Source organism: Miniopterus schreibersii (assembly GCF_964146895.1).
Source record: "Miniopterus schreibersii genome assembly, chromosome: 7".
Classification (NCBI taxonomy): domain Eukaryota; kingdom Metazoa; phylum Chordata; class Mammalia; order Chiroptera; family Miniopteridae; genus Miniopterus; species Miniopterus schreibersii.
This window is the reverse complement of record NC_138108.1, coordinates 13,636,203-13,660,894: the sequence shown is the minus strand read 5'-3', so window position 1 is coordinate 13,660,894 and position 24,692 is coordinate 13,636,203. Positions and strand designations below refer to the sequence as shown.

Here is a 24,692-nt window from a genome sequence, read left to right as displayed (position 1 = left end):
AGATCTGAGCTTTCAGTTGAAAATCAGAATTTTGGAAAACCTACACTTGTCACTGTGAGCTTGACAATTTTCTGATACTTAAAGATTTTTCTGAAGAGATCAGTGGTGATGTTAACAAATGTGACCTTTTGATATTGTACATCAACACTTAGAACTGTATGTCAACATTTGGAAGATATGCATAACTCAGTGAACCAATATTTTCCAAAAGATCAATGCCAGATGTGACAAAATCATCTACGGGTCAAAGACCCAGACAAACTGTAAGAAAGACCAATGGATTTTAATGTAACACAGTACAGAAAGTTCACTGACATGGTTCCAGGTTCCACACTGCAGCTAATCTTTAAAAACGGCCACTTTTTGAGGAGTAAAGAAGAATATTCACAGTTATCTGAACAGGCTATTAAAATGCTCCTCTGTTTCCAACTGTACATGTGCATGAAGCCAGATTTTCTTCACATGCTTTAACCAAAACAACGTATTGCAACAGATTAGATGCAGAGGTGGATGTGACAGTCCAGCTGCATTCTAGTAAGCCATACATTAAAGAGATTTGCAAAAATGTAAAACAAACGCCAAAAAAAATTTTTCTTTTGTTTTTGAAAATTAGCTCTTTTTCATTAAAAAGATTACTTATATTAACACTTTATGCCTTTATTACTATTAATTTAAAATAAATTGATAAATATTTCTTAAATTTCTCAATTTCGATTTCTGATACAGTAAAATAATAGATGTTATTCACATAAACAAAAGGAGTGTTTTGTCCAAAATAAAAATTTAATCCTATCATTCCTTTGATTAAAATCCTTTAAAAACCCCCTCTTAGTTTTCAGAATAAATATCCAAATACCTTGCTTAAAATAGTTCATTAAGTTGATTTAACAGTATCTTCTAAAATTTAATATACAGATCTCTTTTAGTATAAGAATTCCACTCCTACAATGTCATCCCCTCACACAAGAGTGCTTGACTACATTCAAGGATGTTCACAGCAGAATCACTGCAATTTCAAAAATATAAATAAAATCTAAATGTGCAACAACTGGGTCTAATTACATATATTATGGCATATTCATAGCAAGTTATAGAAAAGAACATAGCGTAGGACCTTATATTTTTAAAAAATAAGTCAATAAATAGATATTTTTGTGTATGTACAGTAAATTTCTTGAAAGATATACATCAAACTGATAATGAAAGGTAGTTCTAGGAATTAGAACATATTTTCTTCAGAAGTTTTATGGTTTTGCTTTCATATTTAGCACTTCAATATATCTGAAAATTATTTTGTATGTATTTGATTTGAAAGAGGGGGTCTAATTTCTTTCTTTTTTTTTAAATCCTCACTTGAGGATATTTTTCCATTGCTTTTCAGAGAGAATGGAAAGGAGGGAGAGAGAGAGAGAAACATCGATGTGAGAGAGACACATCAATTGGTTGCCTCCAGCACTTGCCCCAGCAGGACGAGCCTGCAACCAAGGTGTGTGCTCTTGGCCGGGATCAAACCCAGGACCCTTCAGTCTGTGGGCCGATGCTCTAACCACTGAGCAAAACTGGCTAGGGCGGTCTAATTTATTTCTAAATGAAGAGTGCAATGCTGCAAGACTTTTACTGAATTGTCCATTCTTTCCCTATAGATTTGAAATGCTACTTTTATCCTATAAACTCCCATATATACATGATACTGACACAAGAGTCTATTTTATTCCACTAATTTTAATCTATTCCAGTACCAGCACCAGATGTTGTAAATAAGTACAGCATTAGAGTATGTTTTGATATCAGGAAGATCAAATCCCCCCATTATTCTTTTTCAACAAATTTATGGCTGTTTTTGCATAAATATTTTTCTAGACAAACTTCAAAATCAGTGTGTTAAATTCCAAAAATATATTAAATTTATACATTAGTTTAGAAAAACTTGATTTTAATAAAACTGACTTTTTCCATTGAGGAAAATAACATCTCTCTCTATTCTGGTCTTTTTTTTCCTGGTTTTTGGTAATAAAATATTTTTCATTCAAAGCTAAGTTGACTGCAGGTAGTTTAGTTTTCATTATTATTGTGGAAATGATATCCTTTTATTTTCCATTACATTTTAAGACTGATATAACTAGCATTTAAGAAAGCTACTGATTTTTTCATATTTAAACCTGGCCACTCTACAGAAGTTGTGTATGGAATGTCATTTAGTCATAATCATCTGACTTGCTCAAGGTCCTGTATGCCAATAAATGTCACGTAATAAAATTACGTAGCTGAAAAGTGCAATAAAGCAATGAAAACGAGCTCTTCTAAATTCACACTGCACTTACTCCTGAATAAAGACTGCTGTGAGTATTCAAAGAACAGCCAGGATATTCCCCCAGAGCCAGGAAGCCCAGGGAAACGGTTTGGTGGGAGTGTGAGTTATCTCTATCAGCCAACCACACTACATAAAAAGAACATGAAAATGTTACTAAATTCCAAAGTATGAAATAAAGCAATTCTAATCAATGTTGGAAATATACATTACCTCCTCAGGAACTCCAAGTCTTTTAGCTGGGATTCCCTGAAAGCACCTTCCAAGAAAGTCTTCTATAAAATTACCATAGTTGTCAAAAGCAGTCTGGGAATAAATGATTCCCTATGTTTAGATATAAAACAGGAATACAATAAAGTACGTAAGACTACATTTTAATTGTAAAGACATCAAGGCAGTCTATCAACCAATACCAAAAATTAAGTGGTTTAAGTTTAATAAAAAAGTTAACATTTCTAATATTAAATTTCCTCAATACTGTAAAAAATACACTCAACCACTACTACAAATGGATCATCTGAATGCTCATTTTATGACCTCCCCTTCCTTAATAACCAGTCAAGCCCTGGGTTTTGTTTATAAAACACTTGGTTTCCGAAAGCATAATTATATGAGTAGATTAGTGAGGCTTGAGACAGGGGAGTCTATTTTATCTTCCACTGGGCTTCTCTGTTGTACAACACAAGGCTGGGCCATGGTTATGTGAGACTTAGAAAATGCAATATTTTCATAGCTTTTCACCTAAAGCAAAATTACAAAGCATTTGAATCCAATATAAATAAACTAAAATTTTAATTTTTTAAGAATTCTTTTATGTGGCTTTCATGGGTTTATAAAGTCAAGAAAATTACTTAAAAACTGTATAACAGGATAAAGCTATTTGTTACTGGCTCAAAACTACAACAGAGGCTGTGGGGAGGAGGAGAGGAAATAGGAGGTATAAAAGGTGGAATTTCATGGTATTACTCCAAGTGATACTGGGGTGATATCCTGGTTTCCAATCAAACAATTTGTAACCTTTTGTTTAAAGAAGATGACATCTTCTAGAACTATTAAGGTTTAGACATTAAACCTAAAAACATCTCAGGGGAGAAACGTGATTTCAGTAATGTTTCCCACATCCCACTAAAGATTTTCAAGAAATGCACTTTTAGAGCCCAGTATTCCAAGGTATCAGCATTAAGAATGGAACTATATTTAATTTATCCTATAAATATTTGCAAGCAATATGAGTAAGGTAATGTCAGATATGAAGGACTGAAGGGAAATGAAGTTTCTGGCTAGGAGCCTGCAATTTGTTAAATAAGAGATTTTCTACTAACATCAACAAGTCAGTTCATGCTTAGTTCTCACTAGGAAGCATGGATAACAATATCTATAAATAGCATTTAGAGAGTTATAGATAATATCCACAGATATTACAGAGTTTCAGATTGAGGGATGATTCCTATATTTTAGCAATGGCCAGGAAACATCACAGAGAAGTGGATTTGAGCTGAGTTTTGCAGGATGAGTGAAATGTTTCATTTAATGTCTCGATACATGGCCAATATGTAATACTCAAGGAAGCTTAAGCTATATCTTACTTCACACAAAAATGATAGTTTCTGAAGTTGAACAGACTGTGATTTTTTTCCCCCATCACTTACATTAGGTTTCAGAGAAATTTTCTCGTAACTTCTAGTTGATCTTTAACTGGGAGTTTCTTCCTAACACTTTGACTTTAAGTTTCTCTCTCTCCTAGTAAAGGATTGATGATAAACCAAGAAATAAAATAATCCAAAAAATTCATTCCTTAACACAGATTTTTCAGCCTTCACTGTGCATTTGAATTTCCTGGGTGCCTTTTAAAAATACTGATGTCTAGATTCCATAGTTTGGATCCAAGCTTATACATCACTATTTTTTAAACATTTCACAGATAATTCTAATATACAGCTAGGATTGAGAATCATTGGCTCAATCTAACCTTAATAATCAAATAAAAAAATACTTGTAAATCAAAGAATACCTCTCATCTATTTTCAGAAGCCTAGCATACACGCATAGTATACTCGCATAGTGACAAAAACCTCTATCAAAAGCATAAATGGAATCAGAAGAGCACTTATTTACATACAGGGGCAACACAGTTGATCCTGACTCCACTGCTGGCCCATTCCAGTGCCAAGGTTTTGGTGAGGTTGTTAACAGCTTCTCTGGCAGCTGCACTATGCCTTTAAAAGACAAAAAATATAAACATTATAACTAGCTTTTGATGAATATTTCTCTCATTAACTAAACTGACAGATGTGTCAATGACCTGTCAGAGCCCCACCAGAACACTGTTGTCATGAAGCTCTGTCTGAACAATGGGAAAGAACTGGGTGCTCCCATATTAAAGCCAAACCACAGCTATTTGATAGTCAAACAAATCTCATATTCTGTAGGCTCACATAAGATTCCCCCAATTCACATGAACCTAAGAGGAATATTATGAAGAATTTTTTTATTATGGCGGAAAATAAATTGGTAATTTGAGGGTTACAAGTGTGGTTGTTACAAGTCTTTTTGGTGTGTGTACAGTAAATGTTTACTGATTACTATTTCAGTGATATTTTTTGTTTTACTTTGGCTATTTCTGAACCTTTGACACATAGGAAAAAAATATATAAAAATGCTTACGCAAATCCTGGATATCCATTTTTAGTAAGCATAACGATATTGACAATAGATCCTCCATGCTCTCTCATCCAAGAGTTGTAAACTGAAGGAAACAGACAGATGACAATCATATTACAGTGTCCTGAGCATTCTGTGTTCTGCTCCAGCATGCTGCTTTTGTGATACATTTTAAACTTATATTTACATTTGTTTTTTTTAATAAAAAGCCTGGCTAAGGTACAATTCACACATCATAAAATGTATCTACTTTATGTGTACAATGTAATAACTGAAAAAATAGAGAGAACATCATGAGAGATAAAGATGGGGGCACACTGAGTGGAAGCTACACTGACACTCTCCTGGGACCAAACTGGAATTACAATTAAAATATAGAAAAACCATCCTGAATAATCAACTGCAACTGAAGATGAGCTGGAGAGCATCCCCATAACCAAGGAGGAAAAGTGGAGACCACACAGGGACTGGTAGGAAGTGCGGAGGAGCATGCGAGAGGGCTCCTTCCACAGGCAGCAGCAGAAGGTCCAGAGGGATATCTAAGGTGTGGGGGGTTCCCGCTGAGGACTCTGGGGCCTAAACCCCACGCTGGGCTCCCCAGCCTAGAGCACCAGAACTGAGAAAGGTGCCCACATAACATCTGGCTGTGAAAAGCAGCCAGGTTTCTGTCTTCCAGAGAGAGATGGCTGGAACTGCAGGCACCATCTTAACGCACAAAGTTTTGTGTACAGCCACTCCCCTTGAGCTCCAGTAGAGGGAGGGCAGAGTACACTGGGCACCCCATTGGATTCCTGTACTTAGTCATTCCCCCATACTGCAGAGGACATCTTATGCTGGCAGATATTTACCTCCAAGCAGCTTTTGCCCGAGGGGAAAACAATTGCCCCACCCTGCTGGAAAACCTCTCACCCTACCCTAAGGAGCTTCTACAGCCTGAGGCTCATTAAGAGAATCAGATTAATCAGCCTGCAGGCTGAACTCAGAGTACTTTGAGTCTTTGCCTGATCTGCTTCTGGACCTGGGCCTTGGAAAAGCAGACTTGTATGTGCATTTTGGTCCTGTCCAACTGCACCCAGACCCAGCAGAGGAGACCTCAAGCTGAGGGTTGTTGATAGCTCCAAACTGGGTACTCAGGGCAAGTCACAAATGCGTCTGACATTGGCCTGTACCAGAGACCCTCCAAAAAGACTGAGAGTCCTAGCACATCTACCTAATACATAGAAACAAACTCAATCAGGCAGTCAAAATGGGCAGACAAAAAAACAAGCCCCAAGTGAAAGAACAAGAGAAGTCTCCAAGAAAAAGAGCTAAATGAAATGGAGATAAGCAATCTATCAGATATAGAGTTCAGAATATTGATTGTAAGGGTGAAAAAAGATATGGAAACTATGAAGGAAATTAAGAATGACATAGCAGAAATAAAGAATATATTGGGCCCAGCTGGGAGTGGCTCAGTGGTTGAGCATCGACCTGGGATCCAGGAGATCGGGGTTTGATTCCCGGCCAGGGCACATGCCCAGGTTGTGGGCTGCAGCCAATCAATGACTCTGTTATCATTGATGTTACTATCTCTCTCCCTCTCTCTTCCTCTCTCTGAAAGCAATAAAGATATATATATATATATATATATATATATATATATATATATATATATATATAAATAAAGGAATACATTGGAAGGAATAAACAGCAGAGTAGAGGAAGCTGAGGATCAGATCAGTGAATTAGAAGACAAGGTAGAAAAATATCACTCAATCAGAGATCCAAAAAGAAAAAAACAGGAGGACAGTCTAAGGGAGCTGTGGGACAACATGAAATGTAACAATATTCGCCTTATAGGAATACCAGAAGAGGTCGAAAGTAAGCAAGGGTTAAAGAACCTGTTTGAAGAAATAATGGCAGAAAACTTCTCTAACCTGGTGAAGAAAAAAGACACACAAGTTGAGGAGGCACAGAGAGTCTCAAGCAAGAAGAATCCAAAGAGGCCCACGCCCAGACACATCATAATTAAAATGCCAATAATTCAAGACAAAGAGAGAATTTTAAAGGGAGCTAGAGAAAAGCAACCTGTTACCTACAAAGGAGCTCCCATAAGGCTGTCAGCTGACTTCTCATCAGAAACTCTACAGGCCAGAAGGGAATGGCATGAAGCATTCAAGATAATACAAAACAAGGATCTGAAACCAAGACTACTCTATCCAGCAAGATTATCACTCAAGATAGATGGTAAAATAAAGAGCTTCCCAGACAAAAAAAGGCTAAAGGAGTTTATCACCACCAAACCAGCATTGCAGCAAGTGTGAAAGGAACTGCTGTAATTAGAAGCAGAAATAGAGAGAGAAAAAACCATAGGCATAAAGAATTATTATGGCACCCATCTGGTGTGGCTCAGCGGTTGAGCATCGACCTGTGATCCAGGAGATCGAGGTTGAATTCCCTGTCAGGGCACATGCCCAGGTTGCGAGCTCGATCCCCAGCAGGGGATGTGCAGGAGGCACCCGATCAATGACTCTCTCTCATCATTGATGTTTCTATCTCTCTCTCCCTTTCTCTTCCTCTCCCTGAAGTCAATAAAAATAAATATTAAAAAAAAAGAATTAAAATGGCAACAGATAAGTATCTATCAATAATAACCTTAAGAGTAAATGGATTAAATGCGCCAATAAAAAGCCACAGGGTGGTTGAATGGATAAGAAAACATGACCCAACCTGTCCGGGTGTGGCTCAGCAGTTGAGCGTCGACCTAGGATCCAGGCGATCAGGGTTCGATTCCCGGTCAGGGAACATGCCCGGGTTGTGGGCTCGATCAATGACTCTCTCATCATTGATGTTTCTATCTCTCTCTCTCCCTCTCCTTTCCTCTCTCTGAAATCAATAAAGATATATTTTAAAAAAGAAAAAAAAAAAACATGACCCAAATATATGCTGTCTACAAGAGACCCATGTAGTAAACAAAATAAACTGATAAACAAAATAGACCCAAAAACATAGAAGCATGGAACAGACTGAGGGATCTCAGAGGGAAGGTGGGGATGGAGGAGTGGGTGGGGAGAGATTAATCAAAGAAATTATATGTTTATAAGCATAACCCATGGACACAGACATTGGTATGGGGAAAGCCTGGGGGTGGGGTGGATGTGGGGTGGAGGGGATCAATGGGGTAAAAATGGGGACATCTGTAATACTTTCAACAATAACAAAAAATTAATTAATTAATTAATTAAATGAACCAATCAATAAATAATAAAATAGAGTGTTTCCCTGGCTGGTATGGCTCAGATGGTTGGAGCATTGTCCCATGCTCCAAAAGGTTGCTGGTTCTATTCCCAGTCAGGGCACATGCCAGGGTAGCGGGCTCGATTCCTGGTAGGGTGTATGCAGGAGACAGCTGACCAATGTTCTGCTCTCACATCAATGTTTCTCTTTCTCCCTCTCCCTCTCCCTCCCTTTCTCTCTAAAAGATCAATAAAAATATTTAAAAGTATATATACAGAGTTGTGCAACCATCAACACAATCCAGTCTTACATTTCCATCACCCAAAAAGTTCCTCTGTGCCCATTTGCAGCCAAACCCATCCCTTGGCAAATACTCATTTACTTTCTGTTTCTGTAGATTTGCCTCTTCTGAACATTTCACATAAATGGAATCACACAATATGTGATCTTTTATGTCTAGCTTCTTAGAATAATGTTTGCGAGTTTCATCCATGTTGTAACACATATCAAAAGTTCCTTTTTATTGTTGAATAGTACTCCATTGTATGGATTTGCTAGATCATAAGGCAGCAACATTTTTAATTTTTTGAGGTAACTGTATACTGCTTTCCACAGTGGTTGCACTAATCTGCATTCCCACCAACAGTGCACAAGGGTTCCCTTCTCTTCACACCTTTGCCAACACTTATTATTTGTGGATTTATCGATGATAGATATTCTGGCAGGTATGAGGTGATAACTCATTGTGGTTTTAATTTGCATTTCTCTGATGATAAGTGATATGGAGCATCTTTTCATATGCCTATTGGCCATCTGTTTGCTCTCTTTAGATAACTGTCTATTCAGGTCCTCTGCCAATTTTTTAATTGGATTGTTTGTTTTTTTGTCTTTGAGTTGAGATCTTTATAAATTTTGGATATTAAGCCCTTATCAGATTATCATTGGCGAATATATTCTCCCATTCAGTGGGTTGTCTTTTCATTTTGTTGATGGTTTCCACTGCTGTGCAAAACTTTTTAGTTTTGCCTGGCCAGGCGTGGCTCAGTGGTTGAGCATCGACCTAGGATCCAGGCGATCGGGGTTTGATTCCTGGTCAGGGCATATGCCTGGGTTGTGGGCTCGATCAATGACTCTCTCATCATTGATGTTTCTATCTCTCGCTCTCCCTCTCCTTTCCTCTCTCTGAAATCAATAAAGATATATTAAAAAAAAAAAACTTTTTAGTTTTATGTAATCCCATTTGTTTATTTTTTCTTTGTTTCTTTTGCCTTAGGAGATATATCAGAAAAAAATATGACTAAGAGCATTATCAGAGATTTTACTGCCTATGTTTTCTTCTAGGAGTTTTGTGGTTTTGAGCCTTACATTTAAGTCTTTAATCCATTTTGAGAGTATTCTTCAATATGTAAAAAGTTGGTCTAGTTTCATTTTCTTTTTTTTTTGCATATATCTGTCCAATTTTCCCAACACCATTTATTGTATAGACTGTCTTTACCCCAATGTATGTTTTTGCCTCCTTTGATATATATTAATTGACCATTTAGGTGTGAGTTTATTTCTGGGCTCTCTATTCTGTTCCATCGATCTATGTTTCTTTTTTATACCAGTGCCATGCTGTTTTGATTACTATAGAGTTATAGTATAGTTTGATATCAGGTAGCATAAAACCTCCAACTTTGTTCTCTTTTCTCAAGATTGTTGAGGCTATTCAGGGTCTTTTGTGGTCCCATATAAATTTTAGATTATTTGTTCGAGTCCTGTGAAATATGCCACTGGTATTTTGATAGGAATCACATTAAGTCTATAGATTTCTTTGGGTAGTATGGACATTTTAATGACTGAAATTTAACCTGTAATCCAAAGGCTATGCCATGCTAATTAGTTGTTAGAATGTGGACTCTGTCTGGTATTCTCCCTAAGGACCTTACTGAATTAACAGGTCCTTATAATAGACTTATTTATTAAAAACAAAGTAAATGTGAGAGTTTTCTTTAATTTTATAAACAACTATGTAGCTATATCTTTGTACAGATCCTTAATAATTTTCTCATGATAAATTTCTAAAAATAAAATTATAAGTTCAAAAGATATCCATATTTTATAAATATTGCCAAATTACTATCCAGAAATGTAGCAACTTACAATCCTGTTCTGTATGTGAGTAAATCAGGCAGTAAATGTTGACAACATGAAGCTTTCTGAGCCCCTAACGATTTCTCTTTCAGAATTCTCTATGATCTTTAAACAAAGACACCTTGAATTTGGGGGTTATTGACAATACTCGCCTGCTTTGCACATGTAGAAGGTGCCCGATAGGTTGGTTTCAATCACAGCATTCCATCCCTTTGAACTGATGTTTGCAGCAGCAGATATGAACTGGCCTCCTCCATTGTTTACCAAGAAATCAATTTTACCATAACAATCTAAGGTGGATTTGACCAAATTATTTACCTAAAGAAAAACATTAAAAGTAAATTGGTTAATAACCTAGTTTGCTACTTGGACTGATGGTTTGCTCTAGGAGAGCTTACAGTCTCTCACCATGAACTGTAACTTCGAACAGCACAATAGCCACAGGTCATAAAGCTAAATGTATAATTTTGCTTCCCTTCCTCTCCTTCTCCTGAGGCAACTTACTCAATAAATCATTAGCAGAAGAATCTACTTCACAGGTTCTGCTTCTCTTGAACCCCATCTAAGACAGGTAACATAGGAAAACCTGAAGCATAGTCAAGTTGAGGAACCACTACTATATTAAAAATGAATAAATGATATGGATATATTTCCATTACCTCCTCTTCTTTACGGATGTTGCATTTTATGGGAGTGACTTGAGACTGGTGGGTGAGAGGTAGGGTGGTCTTCAGTTCATCTGCAGTAGATTTTAGCACATCAAACTTACGGGATGCAATGACCACATTACAGCCTGAGGAAAAACAGCCAAAGAACAAGTTGCCCAAATCCCACAAATAATGTTTAGCAAATATTTCATGTGTTCCTGTAAAAATTATGCATTAGGACTTCTGCTTCTGGTCAAGGTGGAGTAACAGAAGCTGAGTTTACTCTCCAGCCCCAAACCACTAAAAATCTGGACAAACTATATAAAACAATGGTTTTCAGGCACTGGACATGAGGTAGCACTGGCTAGTGATCTCAGAGAGCAGAAACAAGCAATGTGAGCTCTATGATTATTCTAGCTTGCTGGCCAGCGAGAGCTTGGCTGCAGAATGAGGAGGAGCCCATTCAGAGCCCAGCAAACTCGTGGGTGGAAGAGATGAAGCTAGAAGTTTGGGGAGGCCCAGATGAATAGATTACACGGGGCAGAGACAGAAAAGAGCTGGGAAGGAACTTCAGAGATCTGTAGAGAGTTCCCTCAAATCTTCAGCTGCACACTGATCAGAACCTGTGAGTAAGGAAACTCTCTGAGAATGGGCAACAAATTACCCCAAATGAGCAGAAGGAACATACCCTGGCACTCATACAGCACTGGAAATAGTGTTCCCACCAGAAAAAGCCTTTCACAGGGCATTGGGGTAAAGAACTCAGAAGGATATGACCTCAGTCATGAAGCAAAATTAGCCCTAGACTGAAGGTTAGGCGAAAGTTTAACATTAAGCAAGCCTCTTTTAAAGTATCAAACTGTCTTCAAGTAACTTAAACTGCATCACAGAACAAAGCTCAAGAATATTTATAAGAATATAAAAAGAACAAGTATCCAACAAGATAAAATTCAAGACGTCTGGCATGCAACAAAAAACTGCCAGGCATGCAAAGGAACAGGAAAACACAAGCCATCAGGAGGAGAAAAGTCAATGAATAAAAATATACCCAGAAAGGACAGCGATGATATAATTAAATAAGCCACTGATAAAGAAAAAAATTTTAAAAGCCAGAGAAACAAGAACACATAAGTACAAAACAAGAGACAAAAAAGACAGAAGACTTCTTTTCAGAAAGAATGCAAGCCAGAAGAGAGTGAAATTCAGGTTCGTGTCCCCTACGCGCTAGCAGGCCAAAGCACTGAGACAGCGGTGCTTGGAGATACAGAAAGGTTTATTTGATTTGGCCAAAGTGAGAGGACAGAAGAGTAAGATCTCTCTACAAGCAAAAGTAGGGAGTTTTTACACGGCTAGGAAGGGAAGGGGAGTTTCAAGGAACTGAGAGAGAAATCCAAGTTTTTTTAAACACAGATAACACTTTTTCACATTAGACTCCTTATGGCCCTGGAATTATCTTCTCCTGCTTGACAAAGAAACGGTACATTAGCAACACAAAGTTATATTGTGAGAACAAGAGGGGCTGGATTGAAAAACCAAGATTCTGTAAAATATCTCATAATTGTGCACCAGAGACCTTATCTTTAAAGCAAAAAGTAGAAACTAGATACCTTGTGACTATAGCCATTATTTATGCCATCATTGTTTTGTCCTTAACTAGCTATATTTTTCTATTATCTCAAGCAAAGTGTCTTTTATTTTACTTTATTTTTTAAATATGTCTTTATTGATTTCAGAGAGAGGAAAGGAGGGGGAGAGAGAGAGACAGAAACATCAGTGATGAGAATCACTGATTGGCTGCCTCCTGCACGCCCCATACTGGGAATTGAGACCACAACTTGGGTGTGTGCCCTGACCAGGAATCAAAGTAGGATCTCCTGGACCCTAGGTCATTGCTCAACCCCTGAGCTACGCCAACCAGGAAGCAAAGTGTCTTTTAAACATTTCTCCCAGGATCTGCTTTACAGGCAGTCCTTCAGAACATGACAAACATACTTTCTTAATCTTTGACTATAAGCTACGTGACAACCAAAACAAAACATTTAGTTAAAGCCTATACCTATATCCTAATTAAGAATTAAATTATTTAATTCTAGCTGCAAAAAATACCAGGGGCATTAAACGCGTAAGGTGCTCAAATACAAAAGTACTTCTGGGCCAGGAGTGGGGGGTAAGGGAGGATTATGCACCTGGAAATATTGACCCAGTGAAAACAGCTTTCAAAAACAATGCCAAAATAAAGACTTGCTCACATAAATACTAGCTAGAAGACCTCCTTAAAGCAGACCTGCACTACAAAAAAGATTAGAGGAAGCCCTTCAATCCAGAAAGACAGTAATACCAGGTAGAAATCTAAGTCTACAGAATAGAACCAGAAATGGCAATTATGGTAGCAAATACTTTTCTTCTTTCTAGTCAAATCTCTTTAAAAAGTGGTGATTGTTTAAAGTAAAAATGATAACAATGTATTGTGGGATTTATAATATACGTAAAAATAAAATACATGAAAAACAGCAGCATGACGGCGAGGAAGGGTGAAATATACTAAAGAATCCTGAACCTTCCTTCTTTTCATATACAAATATAGGAAGCAGAAATACTTGCCAGGGTAAGTGAAGCAGAGAAAAAGGGGAGTATCACCGCTTCTGGGAAGTCAAGAGATAAATGACAGATTTAAATTCAACTACACTGATCATCACGACTATACTGATAACCCTTCTCCCTCTCAACAAGCCAAGGCTGGCAGCTCCTTCTACATGCTCCTATATCCCTGTCATCCCTCTAATAGAGCATTAAAGCCCATACTGTAATTATCTGTTTACTTAAGAGTAACATACGGAATTAATGAAGTTTATAAAGGCAAAAAATAAAATGGCTCTCCATTTGGCCAGAACTATTTCAGTTCTATAAGATAGGATAGCTTCTGCATATTAAAATATGGCACTTTTAAAAAACTATGTATCAAATTGAGGTTATAATTTAATAATCTCCAAATGGAGACACCTTTGCAAATTCTGACTGGTAATAGGAGAGCTTTACAAAGCAAATATTGAAGAGATTCATCACAAGTTCCTTGATCATGGTGTATGGTCCTTTGAATGCATTGTCGAGTTTGCTAGGTTAATATTTTGTTGAAGATTTTTGCATCTATGTTCATCAGGGATATTGGCCTACAGTTTTGGAAATGTTCCTGACTTCAATTTTTTGGAAGAGTTTGAAAAGAATTGTTTGGTATAATTCGCCAGCGGAGTAATCTGATCCTGAACTTTGTTGGGAGATTTTTGTTTATGATTAAATCTCATTAGTAGTAATTGGTCTATTCAGATTTTGTATTTCATCATAATTCAGTCTTGGTAGGCTGTATAGTTCTAGAAATTTACCTGTTTGTCAAATTAGTGCATAAATGTTCATAGTAGTTTCTTATGGTCCTTAGTATTTGTGTGGTTTCAGTGGTAATGTCTCCAATTCATTTCTAATTTTACTTATTTGAATCCTCTTTTTTCTTTTTTTTTTGGTAAGTCTAGCTAAAAGTTTGTCTATTTTGTTTATCTTTTTTAAAAAAACCCAAAACACCCAGCATTTAGTTTCGTTGATCTTTTCCACTCTATTTTTAGTCTCTATTTCATTTATTCCTGCTCTGACCTTTGTTATTTCCTTCCTTCGACTAATTTTGGGCTTAGGTCTCCTTTTTCTAGTTCGAGTTTTGAATTTGGGTTGTTTGAAATCTTTCTTTTTTCTTAATGTAGGTGTTTATTCTATAAACTTCCCTCTTAGAGCTGCTTTTACTACATCCATAAGTTTTGGTTTGCTGCACTTTCATTTGACTCAAAATACATTTGATCTCTCTTTTGATTCCCTTTTTTTCTTCATGTAAATGTTTTTCTTTATGTGCCTTTAAAATTTCCTTACATTTTGTGTGTGTGTATGTGTGTTTATTTTGTTAATCCTCACCTGAGGATATTTCTTCTCACTGGTTTTTAGAGAGAGTGGGAGGGTGAGAGAGAGAGAAGTCGATGATGGAGAGACACAGCGATTGGTTGCCTCCCACATGTGCCCAGGGATCCAGCCTTTAACTCAGGTACCTGCTCTTGACAGGGAATCAAGCCCAGGACCCTGCAGTGCGCAGGCCGATGCTCTGAGCCCTGAGCCACACCGGCCAGGGCACCTTACACTGTTTTTCTAATTCAGTGACAATTTACATTTTCATGTGGGTAAATGTATCAGGGTTCTCCATGGTTTCCTTCCTTGCTCCTGTTCTTACAAAGTCCTCCCTTCACTCCCTACAGTAAAGGTTATTTATGCACGATCACAGGACGGGGGCCTCTCAGCACGTGACCGCCTTTCCCAGCTAACCGAAGCCTCCCGTTTCCTAATCGCTCATTAGGCATCTGCAGAAAATCACTCCCTTTCCACGGTCAATTCCCTCGCACGTCTGCGCAGTTGTTCCTCACCCGGGGCACCGCGCGGCTCTGATCCCGCCCACATCTATGCCCCTTTGCTTTGCAACTCCACACTTGCCCAACCCGGCCTAGTGCCCCCTGGCTCCGACCCCAGCTTATGCCAGCCGGGCTTTCTGTGGACCCCCCGCTCTGGGTCCCCTGGCCCGGGGCCGTGCTCACGCACCCAACAGCAAGAGCTCGGTCGCGATGGCTTTTCCGATGCCCGTGCCCCCGCCGGTGACGACAGCCACTCGGTTCTGCAGCAAGCCGGCCGCCAGGCAGCTAGTGCGAACGGCCAGACCACTCATCCTCGCCGGACTCGCAGGCGCTCGGAGGCTGCCGACTGCGCCCGCTAGGCCCCGCGACCTCGGACGCCCGCGAGCCCAGAGCCCGCGTGACCGCCAGAGCCCCGCCCCGCGCGCGCCCCGCGGCGGCTGCGGCTCTCCGAGGGAAGGACCGCCCCCGGCGGCGGCTTCCGGACCGCGGCATCCCCGCCGGTCGCCGTCCCTCGCACGTGCAGGTGAGACCCCGCGTTCGTTTTTGTTTGCTTGTTCATTTCGATGCCAGGGAGGGTGCTGGGGGTGGGTGGCAGAAGGGAAGCAGACAAAAGGCGGGAGCGTGCTGTATTTTGAAAAATTCCATCCTCAATGCTATAGCTCACAGTTAATTAAAATTAAATCTCCAGGGCATCTGGGCACTGAGAGGCTGCAGCTTGGCCCCGCAGCTGTGTGCGGCTGGCTGGGAAGAGAGGGGGCTGGCACTGATGCGGGAAAGAAATCCGTTTGCAGATCCTTTCATCCTCTGGAAGGGACCCTGGGGAGGGGTAGTGGCGGGGGGGGGGGGGTACCGTTGCAGTTACCCACTGACGCAAGACAAATGATTTACAAAATAAACTCGAGCCCATCTCCACCTCGTCTTCCTCTCAGGAATGAAAGGAAAAAGCACCCGTCACGAGGCTCGAGGTCCGAGCCGTTTCAGCCTGGCTGCATAAATCGATGGGCCCCTGAAGGATGCTTGCGTGCTTGCTGCAGGAAGGCGTCAGTAGGGGGTGCTCGAGAGCCTGTCCTCCAGTTCATTCCGTAGGCCCGGGAGCTAGCCTGCTTGGGGGAGGGGGGAGTCCTCATTTGGGTGTTTGGGTGCCCAGTCATAGTGATTTATTATTCAGATTCTCCTTACTGCTCATCTTGCATCCCTCTGTCAGCCCACCAGATGACACCTGGACTGGCCTGGTGAGACTTTGCCTGAGAACTTGGCAGAGCTAGGGGTTGTGTCAGGTGCTGTGTGGTCTTAACAATCCAGGCAGGATGCTATTTCTAAGACTGTTATCAGAGTATTGTATTTTCCCCTGCTGGGCATTCAAATAGTGTAAAAGCAGACAAATGCCATTATTCTTTGGTTGGGCCCAGCTCATAGTTATTCATAAAGCAAACTGGAAATGATTGAGAGTGGAATCAAACATCTTCCTTTCTGTTCCTCCATCCCCTGCCCTTATCTGACCTCCTTTAAGACACACTTGCCTCTCTCAGTCTCTGTTCCTGACAGATTCCAATCTACACTCATTCCAAAGGGAAGAAAGCTCTTCCTCTTCCCATTTGCTAGATAGTTTATCTAGGAATAACATCTATTAAGTCAGTTATGTAGTTATGACCAAATTTACTTCTTAACAAAGAATTAAATTTATATAGTAAAATTCAAAGTATTGTTGCAGAAAAATATAATTCCTGGTGCTTTAATTCCAATGACAAAATGTTTAAAAAAAATTTTTTTGTTAATCCTCACTTGAGGATATTTTTCCATTGATTTTTAGAGAGAGTGGAAGGGAGGGGGCCAGGAGAGAGAAAGAGAGAGAAATATTGATGTGAGAGAGCACACACTGCCTCCTGCATGTACCCCGACCCAACCAGGGATCGAACTTGCAGCCCAGGTAGGTGCCCTTGACGGGTAATCGAACCCATGATGCTCTAACCACTTAGCCACACCTGCCAGGGTGACAAAATATTTTTTTAGCAGGAGGAGAAATATTGACTCCATTCTGAGGAGTTTCTTATTCCAGAAAATTCCAGGCTTTCTTTCTTGGGAAGGAGGAACACTTGAAATTTCTTTTAAAGATAACTTGATAGAGGTACAATTTCCTGTGGTTTGTGACTGGATTACACCTGTGGACTCACGGAGCTCTGCCGGGGTGGGTCAGTGTGGGCCTGGCTGTAGCACAGCCCCTGTGTGGTGGCTGAGTGGACTAAGAGAGGGGCTCTGCAGTCCCCCTGTGAAAAGGTGGCTGGACTGGCTTCAAGCCAGCTTTGACTGTGAGGATGGTGAGGAACCATTGCTCAGCAGCAAGGAAGTCGCAGCACGAGCAATCAGAGAGCTGTTTTCCAGTCCAGAGAGAGACTGTGATGAAGAGAGATGGGGTCTCTTTGAGAGGTCTTTTGTTAAAAATAAAGAGGTGGGTGTGGGGTGGAAGGGGTCAATGGGGATAAAAGGGGACATCTGTGATATTTTGAACAATTAAAAAAAAAAAAGAAGCATGTCTTTGCTGCCCCTGACCTCAGCCAGGGTTTGAGAGTCTGCTAATCCCATAAGGCCTGAGGGCCTAGCAGTGGTTCTGTCTTTTGGAGGCTCTTTGTTTCCAGGTTTCAACTCTGGCTCCTGATTAAGCCATCTCGTCTCAGGGCAACCATGCCAGGCCCTGCTGACTGCTCCCTTGGTGAATCAAGTCCTGCCCTTCCTTGCACTCTGCATCGCTGCCCCCTTTGTCCTGGTGAAAAAGGCATCCTCACGGCCATGATCCTTCCACACTCCCACCCTGTCATACTGCATCAACACTAGCTCCCTTCGTCTTCTAGATTCTCTCTCACTTATCTTCCCACCCTTCCCCCGCCCCATCTGCATGGTAACTTCATTTTCTACCCTCTGCAAAGCAGCTGCTGGCTCAGACTGGCGGGCCTGTGGGATTCTCAACATTCAGACTCACAGAATCTCTGTGGGGAAGGAATGTCAATGAGGCCTCTAGCCCCACCCAGCCTTGAAGTAAGAGCCCAACTTATATAAGACTCTTAACCAGCCAATATTTATTGAGCACCAGCCATGTGCCAGGTGCTGTTCTAGGTATGGGGGATACAGTACAAAGGAGAAGACATTTAGGTGTCCCTGCCTTTGCAGAGTTTATATTCTAGCATGTATGTATGGTGGGAGCAGGAGTGGGAGGTGGAGAGGGTGTGTGTACCACAAGAGGTAAAGCAATAAACAAACAACAGGTGAGATAGTGAAGATCAGATCTTATAATAAGATGCTCAGGCTCCTTGTAACCAACTACCTTTGCTGCCAGGAACTGTTTCCTCTGTAGATAGTCAGATCCTCCCTACATGATGAACCTGTCTCAGTGTGAGAGCCTCTCAGAACCAGGTAGGTTGGCAATGGCAAGAGAAATCCTGCCACAGGACCACAAAGTAACAGGCTGCAGCCTGACTGTGCTCATGGCCAATTCACAGCAACTGGCTGGAGGCTGGGAGTTTTAAGTTGCTGTTCCATCATCGATCTAGTCACTTGACACCCATCTGAGCCAAATTGCCTTTCATTTTTACATTGGTGAGGCTGTCTCCCTGAGAGGGGCTAATGGTAATTTTCAATGGTAAAATGATAAACCTTTTATTTCCTAGTTGGCCTAGTACATCTAATGGTGGTAAATCAAGATGCTGTTGGGAGAGTCTGGCCACCCCAGACAGATAATATGTGGCCCTTTGGGTGACACATACACAAATCAGAAAAGAACTGAAAGAGTAGTGGGCTGGAGCAAGACACAGTTCACTGTAGTAGTAAATTAACTTGAAAATGATGATACTCCCCCCTTCCAGCCCCAGGTTACTTGATAGAGGGAGATGTATCCATGTGGGTCAAAGTACAAAAAATCAACTCCTGACTGTCCTTAAACCATCTAAGCAGTCCACCCTGATTGGAAGCTTTATAAGCCAGAGGTGGCCAAATAGCAACCCATTTGTGTTTTGTTTTGGTTGGTTGTCCACTTGGTAATTTATTTAAATTTGGACTAATTGCAGCAATTAAAATCAGGAATTTTCACATGAAATTTCAGACAACCCATACCAAATGAACCTACCTTTCTCTGTGAAACCACTGTTGGCCAGCTCATTAAAAGCAGAGAATAATCTCTGCCTCAGTGTGTTCAGGCTGCTATAACAAAAATGCCATGTACTGGGTAGCTTAAATAACAAAAAAAAATTGTTTCTCATAGTCTGAGGCTGAGAAATTTTTTTCTCAAGGTGCTGGCATATCTAGTGTCTGAGAGACACTGGAGAGCCTGGTTAGTAGACATCTTGGTTCATAGGTCACCAGCTTCTTGCTGTGACCTCACATGGTAGAAAAAGCAAGAAAGCTCTTGGCAGTCTCTATTATAAGGGCACTGATTTCATTCATGAGTGCTGCACACTCATAACCTAATCACCTCCCAAAAACTCCACTTTCTAATACCATCACTGGGGGTTAAGATCTCAGCATATGAATTTTGGAGTGATAACAAATATTCAGTCCATAACAGTATCATATAGTGCATTGAGCTCTCCAGTGGACTCCTGGTGGGACTTGAGCCAGCATCAGTGTAGTATCCTTTGGTTTCACAATTCCTGGCCCATCCAGGAGAATCAAAACTGTTTGAACTACCTATTATCAGGGATGATGCCATTTTTATGATCTAACTTTGAAATGCATTATCAAAATCTGTTTATGTCCCAGGGTTGATGAACTGGAATACAGCAGAGGGGTTGGGACCTAAAATAACGTTGTACAGTCCCAGTGCATTGGGTAAGATCTCTGTGTGGTTGCCTTAAGAGACCAAAATAACCCTGAACTAAAACCAAATAGATTTTTTTCCCCTCATATTACAGTTCAGAGGAAGATGGTTTGTGGCTGTGAGGGTGGCTCTTATTCCTTCTGTCTCATTCCTTCGCCATCTCTAGGGGCTCTCCCTTATCTGCATGGCTGGCGATGGCTCATCAAGTTCACATTCCAGCCCTCAGGAAGGTGAAAAGAGGAAGAAGAGGTGCAGGTGTGGAAGTCCCACACGTCACATCTGCTCACATCCCATTGGCTAAAGTCTAGTCACGATCACACTTATCTGCAAGAGATGCTGGGAAACCTTTTCTTTACCAGGGAAGTCATGTGACCACCTAAAAATCTCCATTATTAAAGAAGAAAATAGATATAGGTGTAGCACTTAACAACTGTGCCATAATTGAGCTTATTAAACTTAAAGGAGCTTATTAATGTCTCTGTATTAAACTTTTCTTCATTCTCAGTCTTTGACAAAATCAGGCTAGTCCTTAATCGCTACCATGTCACCCCCAAATCATTAACACAGTCACTTAAACTATTTTATTGAGAACCTATTTGTTGGCCTATTTGTATGGTACCACTTTGTAGAGCTTATAGCCCAGTAGAGGAGACATGACAGTGCAGCATGACATTCACTGATCATCTTTGAACTGGGAATGGAGAGGGAGGATGGGTGAAGCCTAACTTCCAGAGAAAAGAGCAAAGTCCCTTCTCTTCTCTTAATTATACAGGTTAAAGTCTTGGAAACGGGAAATTCTTTCTACCCTCTGTCTTATGAAATCTAAAAGAAAGGAGAAATGTTTAGAACTTGTTTCCCAAATATAATACTAATAGCATAATAAAGTGTGCAAAAATAGGGGAGGTAATTAAGCCTTCCTCTCTTAACAGTTGTTCATATATTATTTTTAAGTAGGTATTTTCCCTTCTCCTCTGTCTTATCAAGTCAACGAATACACACTAAGCATCGCTACATGTTGAGCCCTGGGGTCTTTCCACTGGCGATGAGGAAGTGTAAGACAGTTTCTGATTTCTAAAATTTTATAATCCACCCTGCAAACTCTCTTTACCTGATAAACAAAAGAAGAAGAAAAAATGTCAAGAGTAAAAGGTATGCATCCTCTCCACTGTTTTTCCAGCATGTGATAGGGCAGGTCCCAGGAACTTTCTTGGATCTTAGGCCAATAAGAAGCCAAGTAACAGGTGTCCTTTGTAGAATATCAGGGTATGTATGGTTGGCGAAGTGGTGCCATCTTTGGGTGCCTCACTGAAAGTTACATTTATCCATTTGAGTACAATTGCAGTGTATAACTTGATAGCCAGAAGCCTGGAGTACTGGTCAACAGCCATCTGAATCTCCATCTATGCTGGGAGTAAGAATGGTTCTTAGCCCCCATTCATCTGTAAGGCTTCCTCACCCAATTTCCTTATAGTTGGCGAAATTGATGGTGTTTACATATTTTGTGTTTGTGTAAATGACAAACATATCATTGCAACACATCACATTTTATTCACTACAATCCATTCTTGTAAAAGTATTTCTGCAGCACTGAAAATGTAGAAACAAAATGTTATGAGAAGTAAAGGGAGGCGAAGACTTCTGCCAAGTCGAGGATCATTTCACAAACCCCTTTCCAGCTCACCCCGTTCCCTACCCCGTTGATGGCTTTGCTTTCCTATCTTCCATGTTGAACTCACTGTTGGGACATCTTTGCATATCCCCATCTAGGAGGAAGCTCTGGGATGTGTGGGTAGTAAATTTGCCCAAGCAAACTGGACTCTTCACAAGGAATCAGACGTGAGGGCTAGGATGGAAGAGCTGGCACCAGTGGAAAGCCAGGGCCAGCTCCCAAGCCCCCACCAGGGCTCTCTGAGGAAGGCCGTGGCTGCTGCCCTGGCCCTGGATGGGGAATCCACAATGGGCCACAGGAAAAAGAGGAAGAAAGAGTCTCGCCCAGAATCTATCATCATCTACCGGTCAGAGAGTGAGAAGGTGGATGAGGAGCCTGGGGAATCAGAAGGTGGTGACCAGCCTAAAGAGGAAGGAGAAGACTTCCTAGACTATCCCGCTGATGATGGTAAGTCTCCCTTGGGCCACTTGCTTAAAGCGATGAGAAGGAAGCCAACTGAGGATCCTCCAGAACACAGACAGGCATTTGATCACTGACCTGTATTTTCTTGTTGATACTTTTCTCCTCACAGTGTTGCAGACTTCACTCAATGAATCAACAGTATTTACTGAGCATTTATTATGTTCTCTTCTAGGTGATATGGAGGAGATCTCCACCCTTTGGGAACTCCTAGTGTAATGACAGAGACTGATTTATACACAAAAATTAAAAGCATACTGTGCTAATCACTTAATACATGTAAGATAAAGAAACATATTGTTGACTTTCATCATAATCAGGAAAATGCAAATTATAACAATGAGTTATAATATTCCCTCACATTTAAGATGACCAAAAATTGGGTAAAATATAACATCAATGTGAGGAAGTGCACATACGCTCATACACCTCAAGTGGAAGTGGAATCTGCTTTAACCACATCTCTCTCTCTCTGCCCCCCTTCCCCTCTCTCTAAATCAATTAAACATATATCTTTTTAAAAGTGGGCACTGCTGTCATTAGCCCTAGCCTCAGGGACAACACTGTGATGAAATGTCCACTCTTATCATCTCAGCTTCACCTTTTTTATGCCCTGCAGGTATGTGGAACATGCCTTTGGACAGCCGCTATGTCACATTAACTGGGACCATCACACGAGGGAAGAAAAAGGGTCAGATGGTGGACATCCACGTCACGTTGACAGAGAAGGAGCTGCAAGAATTGACCAAGCCTAAAGAGACATTGAAAGAGACAACAACTGAAGGCAGAAAGGTCTGCCAGATGTCAGCAGACCGTGGGCCCCATGTGGTCCTCTGGACACTGGTCTGCCTGCCTGTGGTTTTTGTTCTCTCTTTCGTTGTCTCTTTCTACTATGGCACTATCACTTGGTACAATATCTTCCTTGTGTACAATGAGGAGAGGACCTTCTGGCACAAGATCTCATGTTGCCCCTGCCTCATTCTCTTCTATCCAGTGCTGATCATGGCTATGGCCTCTTCCCTGGGCCTCTATGCTGCTGTGGTTCAGCTCTCCTGGTCCTGGGGAGCATGGTGGCAAGCTGCCCGGGACATGGAGAAAGGCTTCTGTGGCTGGCTCTGTAGTAAGCTGGGTCTGGAGGACTGTTCTCCCTACAGCATTGTGGAGTTGCTTGAATCTGACAATATTTCAGGCAATCTCTCCAACAAGGACCCCATCCAGGAAGTAGAAACTTCCACTGTCTAAACTCCCAACACTTTATTTCCTCCTCTCGTCCCAGTAGCCTGTGTATCATCTTCCAATTCCCCTCCCTCTCATAGTTCTTCTGGAAAATGCCAGGCCACAGTGATCTACCCTACCATCTTGATGGATCTAGGAGGACAGGGAACAGAAAATCAATTTACACAAAAGTTGTCCATACAATGGAAAAACCCTTCTTCATTTCTTGCCCTAAAATGACCATTTATCTGGGACAAAGAGCTCAGTCGCATACCAATTCAGAAGACTGAAGGTGTTACTGGTGCCTGGAACCCAGGGGAGTATGTGAGTAAATGTGACAGGGACAATAAGAAGGCTCTGGGAGGACCAATAAAATAATAGATAGTGATGGAGTGAAACATTTAGGAAGCAGGCTTACCACAGTGTAGCAGAATGTAAAGATTTGTGCGCAGCACTTAGAGTTTTATTTAGCTACATATAACTGATATCCCAAAATATGAGTGGTTTAAACAAGGTAGAAGTTTCTTTCATCTGGAGGCAGACCATCAAGGAGCCTGATGGAGTCACTGAGGTCCAGGCTTCCTTTATTCCCCTGCCATTAGTGTGATGTGACCCTCATCACCTGTATCTTCAACATCCTGGTGCTGACTACATCTGCACCCATCTCATCCATATTTCTGGCAGAATAGAGGAAAGGGCAAAGAAAAGCACATTCTCTGTACCCAAGGAGGCTTCCCAGAAGTCTCACTCAACACTTCTTATATCTGTTTGGCCAGACCTTTGTCACATGACCTCACAAGCAAAAGAGGCTGCAAAATATAGTCTTTTGGGTAGTTATACACTGGGCTAAATATCGGGGTTATGCAAATTTAAGAGGAAAAAGAAGAATGGCTATTTTGGTAGGCAAATAAGAATCTCAGTAATTATTTAAGAATATTCAGATCCCAAACTGCTACTATAGTTTTAGCTATTTATTTATTTAGGCCTAAATCTTACACAGAGATTTTATATATAGATACTAGCTATATATACTATGTATATACTATACATAGATATTAGTAACTCATGTGCTTTGCAATTAAATGTCTGTAATGTCATGTGGTTTCAGGGTTTTTTAGAAGGGAAGAGTAAACAGTTGAGTACAACT

General features: G+C 40.6%; 2 protein-coding genes across 5 annotated transcripts in view; one reads left to right on the top strand and one right to left on the bottom strand.

The window, feature by feature from the left end:
- The window catches only part of PECR (peroxisomal trans-2-enoyl-CoA reductase), a 22,559-nt gene extending 6,737 nt beyond the window's left edge, over nucleotides 1-15,822 (bottom strand). Inside the window, exons 1-6 of one of the 4 annotated variants that reach the window (XM_081142363.1) lie at nucleotides 15,586-15,822; nucleotides 10,978-11,111; nucleotides 10,471-10,636; nucleotides 4,973-5,054; nucleotides 4,428-4,524; nucleotides 2,522-2,632 (exon numbers count right to left, since the gene is read on the bottom strand). In XM_081142363.1, the coding sequence (XP_080998489.1) occupies nucleotides 2,522-2,632; nucleotides 4,428-4,524; nucleotides 4,973-5,054; nucleotides 10,471-10,636; nucleotides 10,978-11,111; nucleotides 15,586-15,709 (714 nt within the window). In that variant the 5' untranslated portion in view covers nucleotides 15,710-15,822. The remainder of the gene's footprint in view (nucleotides 1-2,521; nucleotides 2,633-4,427; nucleotides 4,525-4,972; nucleotides 5,055-10,470; nucleotides 10,637-10,977; nucleotides 11,112-15,585) is intronic. The other 3 variants (XM_081142364.1, XM_081142365.1, XM_081142366.1) reach the window with 3 other exon arrangements.
- On the top strand, nucleotides 15,817-24,692 carry TMEM169 (transmembrane protein 169). The gene is made up of 3 exons (XM_081142367.1): nucleotides 15,817-15,921; nucleotides 21,970-22,318; nucleotides 22,950-24,692. Exons 2-3 carry the CDS (start codon nucleotides 22,051-22,053, stop codon nucleotides 23,570-23,572), a joined length of 891 nt encoding a protein of 296 aa, XP_080998493.1. The 5' UTR covers nucleotides 15,817-15,921; nucleotides 21,970-22,050; the 3' UTR covers nucleotides 23,573-24,692.

Bases quoted from the DNA above. Each gene is read 5' to 3' on its own strand.
- TMEM169 (XM_081142367.1), top strand. From the start codon at position 22,051: ATGGAAGAGCTGGCACCAGTGGAAAGCCAGGGCCAGCTCCCAAGCCCC. The intron at 22,319-22,949 runs GTAAGTCTCCCT...TATGCCCTGCAG, and splicing joins AGACTATCCCGCTGATGATG to GTATGTGGAACATGCCTTTG.